At 36.4% G+C, this 8149-nt stretch overlaps 1 protein-coding gene across 6 annotated transcripts in view; it reads left to right on the forward strand.

The window, feature by feature from the left end:
• LRP1B (LDL receptor related protein 1B) overlaps positions 1-8149 on the forward strand; it is a 1051820-nt gene that overhangs the window by 842417 nt on the left and 201254 nt on the right. For all 6 annotated transcript variants that reach the window (XM_042437575.1, XM_042437584.1, XM_042437621.1 and 3 more), the window contains 5 exons: positions 211-345; positions 1847-1976; positions 2862-2988; positions 3112-3263; positions 3558-3682. In XM_042437575.1, coding sequence (XP_042293509.1) covers positions 211-345; positions 1847-1976; positions 2862-2988; positions 3112-3263; positions 3558-3682 — 669 coding nt within the window. The remainder of the gene's footprint in view (positions 1-210; positions 346-1846; positions 1977-2861; positions 2989-3111; positions 3264-3557; positions 3683-8149) is intronic.

Here is an 8149-nt window from a genome sequence, read left to right on the forward strand (position 1 = left end):
ATAAGGTAAAGCCCTGTCCTAAAGCCTTATGGTGTTATCTTAATTCTCTGGAAGAATATTGCAGCATGCTGATTTAAAAGGGAGAAAAAAATCTCCAAAAATGTGAAAACAGGATGGAACAAGATTCTTTGAAGCAGATTTATTTATTACATATTTATGTTGTTGCTGTTTTTAATTGATGCTCTTTTCCTCCCAAATTTTGTTGTATAGGCAATGATACAATCTATTGGACAGACATGGGATTTAACAAAATAAGTAGAGCTAGAAGGGATCAGACTTGGAAAGAAGACATCATTACAAATGGTTTGGGAAGAGTGGAAGGCATTGCAGTGGACTGGATAGCGGGTACCAGTTCTTTAATTATGATTCTTTCTGAAAAGATACAAAGGAATCCTGGAACATCTAGGGATCTAATTCCTCATTAAGGACCTGAACGCACATGTAGGATACAATAGGCCAATCCATCATATCCTGCCCATCGATCTGGCCCTTTCAAGCCCCCAGCAGCTACCTGTTCTGGCACAGTGATGGGTGGGTATTCACATACTCACCTGCTGCCATAATATGGCGCTGCCACCACTGCCTTGCCCAATGATGACACTCTTGTTCCAATTGCAGCCCCCCTCTGTGGCCCTAAGACTGCAGACTTCAAGTAGAACAGTGGTAGCAGTTGATAAGGGAGCATGGCTCAGTTCTGTCTACTGGCTGTTATGATAGAGTTTCTGGGAAACTTTGCCACAAACAGCCAGACTTTTTAGACTGGACTAAGAGCTGGTTGGGTGACTGTTGGGCCAGATCCACTGGAATGACATTCAGTCTGCCCAACTCCAGCCCAAGGCTGTTGGCCTGCATCATGTAAACTGGGTGATGCCAGGCTGAAGGGAACACAGGCCTTTGGAACTGTGTGTACAGCCTCTTTCTTCTTGAAGGCAATTATGAGCAATTTAAACAATTTTCTTCCTGTGCCAGAATGTCTTTGGTAAACACACAGTTTTCAAAGGTTATTTGCAATTTGGGACTTCTGCACAAAATTAGCATGTAGTTGTTTTACACAAAAATATTGATTCTTGCACAGAAAATTCTGTTTCCTGTGCAGTAAATACTGTTTCTATAAAAAAAACATGTTCAAATTTTATGCAGAATAAATCCCCAATTATAGCATTTCTGTGCAGAAATTAATATATCTGCATTGATATGTTATTCTCCACATAACATATCAATGCAGATCCACATCAACTCCACATCAAAAATGCTATTTGCTGTTCAGAAAAATGCTGTTTTTTATTCAAAACAACCACATGCAAAATTTTTGCAAAATAAAGATTCTTGTAAGTCCAGGATTCTTCTCATCAAAGTTTTCCAACACTTGAATAATATTTTTTGACCAATTCCCAAATATATTTGAATATTCTTTCCATCCTTAGTAGCACCTTTGAGACTAAATGGGGAAAAGAAATTTCTACCAAAAGCTAGATATCAATTTTTTTTTATTTTAGCTGATTCATGTTTCCCTTCCTGCCTTCTTTCCTTTTACAGCTTAGTCATGACTAAAGATCAAACTACGTGTAGTCCACATGAATAGGAAGATATGCATTTTCAGTTTTCTTTGCAATATTAATTGTCTCTATTTTTAGTTTAACTTTGAAAATAACTGTTTAGTTAAATTAGGAACAAAGTTTAAGGACTCTGTTTAATTGAAAAAAAGAGCAGTTTAAAAAAAATGAAAATCTTTGTCTACCAATGCAGAAATAAAATTAGCATTGTTTGGTAGAAATTTCAAACAAGCATAACTTAATATCACTGAACCATTACAAATATAGGAGAACGACCATTTGTTTTCTTCCAGGTAATATATATTGGACTGATCATGGCTTCAACTTTATTGAAGTTGCCAGGCTCAATGGCTCTTTTCGATATGTTGTCATTTCTCAAGGCCTGGACCAGCCAAGAGCTATAGCAGTGCATCCAGAAAAAGGGTAACATGATACATTAATGTACTTGCAACTGATCAAAACTATTGAACAGAATGCTGGCTAGGACTGCTGGCAGTTGCAGCCCAACAGTATGTTAAGGACTGCATAATTCTCACTCCTCTGCTATTTCATGACAGCATATTGTCTTCGTTGGTCCATTCTCAATATGGAAAGACAATATATTTTCAGGAGCTTGTGGCCAATTCTGGTTCTTCATGCCCGTATCAATGATTATTAATACAGTCGGCCCTTCTTATACACGGATTTTTTATACACGGATTTAAGCATACACGGTTTGAAAATGTTCCCAAAAAGTATAAATTTACCTTGATGTTCCATTTTTATTAGGGACACCATTTTGCTATGTCATTATACTTAATGGGACTTGAGCATACACGGATTTTGTTATACACGGGGGATCTTGGAACCAAACCCCAGCGTATAACAAGGATCCACTGTAAAAGTATCCCATTAACACACAACATTAAATAGTAGATAGTAATTATTTAAAAAAACATGACATTCAAGAGTCTGTCAATAATTGCAAAATACGTTAAAAGTCCATAATTTGGAAAATATTTTGTATGCTACCTCTGAGAATTTCTGCCTTTCTATTCCTTTCTTGTTCTGACTCATCATTCTCAGGTATTTCTGCCTGAAACTAGCACAAGCAATTTTTACCTCCTCTATCAGACTACTGTCCTTCATCCTATACCTTTCTAGTCCATCTTCTACCTCTTAGGAGCAGTTGTGGGGGAAGACAGGAGCCAGAACTTAGAAGTAATGGTGGGAACTGCCATCAACTTTCTTCTGCTCCTAATAAATATTATGCAATCCGTTGCTCAATTTCAATACATTATGATTTGCCATGTTTCCCCCATATTCTAGGTATTTATTCTGGACAGAATGGGGCCAGGCACCCTGCATAGGCAAGGCACATTTAGATGGATCGGAAAAGATTATTCTTGTTGCAACTGGGGTTACATGGCCTAATGGAATTTCTGTGGACCTTGAGGTTTGTTTTTTCTCTTCTAAGTTCATAAAATGCTATATCATATTAAAACATATACTTTATGACATATATTATTATATTTTCTGATATAAATATTTTCAAGTTTTCTGTTCAATTGATTCTTAGGAAAATAAATTGTACTGGTGTGATGCTCGAATGGACAAGATAGAAAGAATTGACCTTGAAAGTGGAAGGAATCGGGAGATTGTGCTGTCAGGGAGCAATGTGGATATTTTTTCAGTTGCCGTCTTTGGGGCTTACATCTACTGGTCTGACAGGTAATTTATTTTTCCATAAGTATTTGAGTCTCAAAATGTTATTTCTGTGCCAGATGCTTCACCCTTGTAGGATTACCTATTCTTTAGCAAGGTCACTGAAAAGATCCCACAAAGCCATGTAATTTCCAGGGAAAAGGCACTTTGGATATTCAAAGCTAAACCATATCAATGTCACAAAGAAAAGCACGCTTCTTCATCTTCTGTTAATCCAGATGTCTCCTGCAATTTAATGACTTACTTGACTTTAATTAGTTTAGAATTGTGGGTCAGATATGTCCAATATTTTTTTGGCAGAGCCCATGCAAATGGTTCCATCAGACGAGGCAACAAAAATGATGCCACAGAGACTATATCCATGAGGACAGGTTTAGGAATAAACTTGAAGGAAGTGAAGGTCTTCAACAGAATACGTGAAAAAGGTAAATTTCTGCTCAACAGATTACACATTTATTTATTTATTTATTCATTTATTTTCCTCCTTGTAAGAAATCAAAATTACCACTGCATTTTGTGCAAGAGATTATATTTAAATATTTACTGTTATTAAGCATGGCTAAATAGCAAAGACATTATTGTAAAAATGTTTTTTTTTCTTTTTTAAAAAAACATGCACTAAACATTTAAATACATTCAGTAATCATAATTAATAAATATATTTAAGGGAAGATTAAGAGGAAGTTAACTAATAAGCCTTGTACTATTCAAACTAGCTTCAGAGAAAATGTACTGAATGTACATGAATGTGTAGATGTACTGGAAAATCCTGCTTTTTATTACTATATTTGAAATAAAGTGTGGAGCTACAGGCAGTCTCATAGCTGTAGAACGGAGAACCAGGTTAATCAGCCGGGGCCCATGAACATCTGTCCTACCTGTCATCTTTTATAATAATAACATATGAGGTAATGAAAGTTACATATTTTCTATATTTAATATACAAAGAATGAAAGAGAATGAATCTCCCTGGAAGCATGACAGAAAGGTCTGAATAGATAAAAAAAGGGCTGAGGATATGATCATATTCTGAGGTCTGATATAATTAAGGATTCTTTGCATCTAAGATTTTCTTCACATTTCCAACAACTGGGGCAAATTACAAAATACTATGGCATGAAAATTAATGAACAAAGCAAGCAGGTAGATGTAAAAAAAATTGACATAGCTTGATGTCTTTTCTGTTCAAATGATGAAAAACATTAGATGAAAAATACAGTACTTTGGTGTTCAGATTACACATTTCAATTCTTTACTATACCGAATATCAGGAAGAAAGGACTGGTCCTGTTTATTAACATTAAGACATATATCATAACTAGTAATGAACTAATTATGGCTTGGGGGGTAATTTCCCCCCCGGAGTGAATCAAGCACTTTTTAAAAGTGCTACATTTTTTCATTTTCCAAAGCATTTAAAAGAAAAGCAAGGTGTCAAGGTCCTGTTCCTAGCTGCCTTCTGATAGTTGTCATCTCTCTTGTCACCCTGAATGTCTTCCATGCAATATTGCTTGGAACATTCTGAATCAAAAATGGTAGTTGGCAGGAGGTTGGGGGAAAGCAGCTACGAGAGGAGCTGCCTTTTTCACTCAGATTCTGCAACAGAATGCTACTTCTGTGTCATTCTGGATAAAGTGAAAGCTCTTGGGAGGAAGATGGAAACAGCAATTCTACTGCAGCTGTCCTCAGTTTTGAAATTGAAATAATGGGCTGTTACCAAACTACAGGTGATAATGCTTCCTCCCTACAGACAGTTAATTTTTTTCTCCAGCATGTACACACAGACAAACACACACACCACTGATTTCCTCACTACCCCCACCTTTTTTCAAACTTTTCAATTTAGGACGTACAGTTTAATCCTATGTAATCTCTGGGACCCTGTAATAAACTATTTTAACTTTCTTGTAATGGCACTCTTATTATTAACAAACAGTGAACTGTATTGTGCATGGAATGAGGCAGAGAATAACTGAAAAGAAGAATTAATAAAGAAAAGAGAGCTCCCAGGAAACCTCAAAATAGCTAAGCAACGCCCAGAGGGTTCTTGGGTGCAGACAGTATGAAAGACCACATCTTCCTGTACAAGCCAGCTGAAGTTTTAAGATCTGCAGGGAATGTATTTTTCTCTAAAGGGCTTGACAGACGGGTGGCTAGAAGCTGCCCCTGTGAGCCCCACATCAGTCTGCATGCTGCAGCACAGACACAGGCGGGTTACAAACGGCCCTCAAGGGGCCGTTTTCCCGCCGCCGCCATTCGCTGCGTAGGGAAGCCCCAGCTGCCAGACTGCGAGGCTTCCCCGTGCAGCAAAAAAGGAGCGGCGAAATGCCGCTCCTTTTTGGAACGCGGAAGTGGCGCCGCGAGGGGTGGAGTGCATCCTCGCGACGTCACTTCCGCCGCGACACGTCTGGATGCACAGCGTCCAATACGTCAACATGGCGGCGCCCATGTGGATGGGCACCGCAAAAAAGTACGCGCTCCGCACGTACTGGGAGGAAGGGCTGTCAGGAAGGTAAGAACCTTCCTAACCCTAATACGGCTCATCCCCACTACAACCCCTCCATCGCGGGGGGGGGGAGGGGGATGGCTATAATATAGTAAATCATGATTCCATATTTTATATGTAAAATTTCTCAGATTTGTCTATTAACATTTTTTCTTTTATTAATGTTGTGCTTGTCAAACCAAGCTATGCAGTGTATTTTATATACAGATAAATAAAATACTGAAGTTAGGGGTATTTGTGTCCTCATTCTGAAAAGATGACTTCTTTGATGGGTTTGATAATGGCAAAAATGTGTCTGTTAACTACCTTCTCAAAGTTGGCTGACACAATTTATTAGACAGTTTGTATTTTATTGCTGAATTATTTGTATTAGCAGTGTAAACCAAGAGGAGGAAAGAACATATTTTTCTTTAATTATGAAAAAGTTCCAATATATGCTTTGAGGGAAGAGTGTAACTTGAAGCTTTTGTATAATGTTGATTTTTGTTGCACTTTTTCTCATGTTTTGTTGCACTTTTTTGTGAAGTAATTTCTTTTATAGTACTTTTGCATACTAATTTATCTGAACTACTAGGATGTTCTTTTTAAAAATCATTTTCTTACAATGCATTCATACTCACCTATTGATTACCAGTCTTCTGGTTGATTTGGGATATGTTCCATTTCTGGTAGTATCTGTAGTTGGTGAAGGTGAATATTATGGTAATATTTGGCTGTCTCTTTTCACATCCAAGCATTATTTTGAGAGGGATACACACCATCCTATATACCTGGGCAAAATTCTGAAGCTTCTTGAACTTCTGTATTAACCTAGGAAGTGCTCCACTGCTAGGCCATTTAGAATATAATAAAAACTTGACATGAATATTATTATTTTTTAATCAGCCAACATAATTTCACAAAATATGACTTTGTAGTGACCATTTCCACATTGTTACAAGGGGACAGAGGAGAAGAGGTCACATTTACATATCAATCTAACATTTACTTGCCTTCTCTAAGTGAGCAGTTTGAAACCAAAAAAACCAAAAACCTAATGGTCTTATATCTCCTCGCAAGCTTAGCAGATTTATTGTACCATAAGATCTACAGCCTATTTCCTCAAATAGCACAATAAATCTTTTAGTCTTTTAGCTTTTGCTGCTGCATAGGGAAATGCCACTAGCCCACTAAGTTATGTTCAAACATGAAAGTGTGTATACATGTAAATCACACACACACACACACACACACACACACACACCCTGGCCACCACCATTCTCCATTATTGTACCTTAAAATATATCGTATATTCGGATGAGCTTGATACACAGGAATAGGTTGGTTTCTAGAAAACTGTGTTCATTCTTCAAATTTAACTGTTCTGCATGAATCACCAGTGGAAGTGTGGGGCATCATGTAATACACTAGAATAAGATAACTAAAAGTTTGAATTTTTACATCATATCTGAATGATTTGAATACATTTTTTCCAAATTTTAGTAGGCTACAAATGGTTAATGTCTTTGGGAGGGGCTGTCAGTGAACCAGAAATACAAATGGGGAAAGAAAAACAGGTGAAAATATTTTGAAATGTTATCTATTTCATTTCAACTATTTAAAAATAATCTTATTAAAGCAGAAGTACTTCATATAGGTTAAAGCTGTAAAGCATTGGCATCATGACCTTTCAGGATGAGAAAAAGCACAGGTATTTTTTTAAAATTGAAAACACCTGCTTTATCCTTTAATAGGTACTGACCCAGTAAAATGAGCATCCAGTAGAGATTTCTGATCCTTATGTGTCACTGACATTCTAGATAGCGATAGCTTTAACTTACTCTCTAGATAGTGGGTCCTAACTGAGTAGATGTTTTACAATAAATGTAACATATGTAAAATGGAAAACAGTCAGGATCAAATGGTAGTTTTTAATTTACACTGAGAACCATGTAGGCCACACTCAGACTATAAAGTTATTGTAGAAGCCATGAAAATAAAACCAAAGCCTGAATTTGTAATTTATGTTTTATTTTTATAGTGGGGTAAGAAGATATTAAGAGGCATGTTCTTTTAATTTATTCTATTCTTTAATTTCCTTTTATGGTTTTGATTAATGTTTTTATGATGGGGGAGGGTTGGGATATGGGGTTGTTCTTTTTAATTGTAATTTTATTCTTGATGTTTTATTGTTATAATTGTTGTAATCTACATTGATTCCCCTGGGAAAAGGTGGAATACAAATTATTATTATTATTATTATTATTATTATTATTATTATTATTATTATTATGACAAGACAAAGGTCAGAGTATAGACCACTTTCCAAATTTACTGCCATATCTCAATGCACGCACCTATTCAAATCATATATTAACATTTCTAGTCTACTAAAACATTTATTATT

The sequence above is a fragment of the Sceloporus undulatus genome, chromosome 1 (assembly GCF_019175285.1).
Source record: "Sceloporus undulatus isolate JIND9_A2432 ecotype Alabama chromosome 1, SceUnd_v1.1, whole genome shotgun sequence".
NCBI classification, from domain to species: domain Eukaryota; kingdom Metazoa; phylum Chordata; class Lepidosauria; order Squamata; family Phrynosomatidae; genus Sceloporus; species Sceloporus undulatus.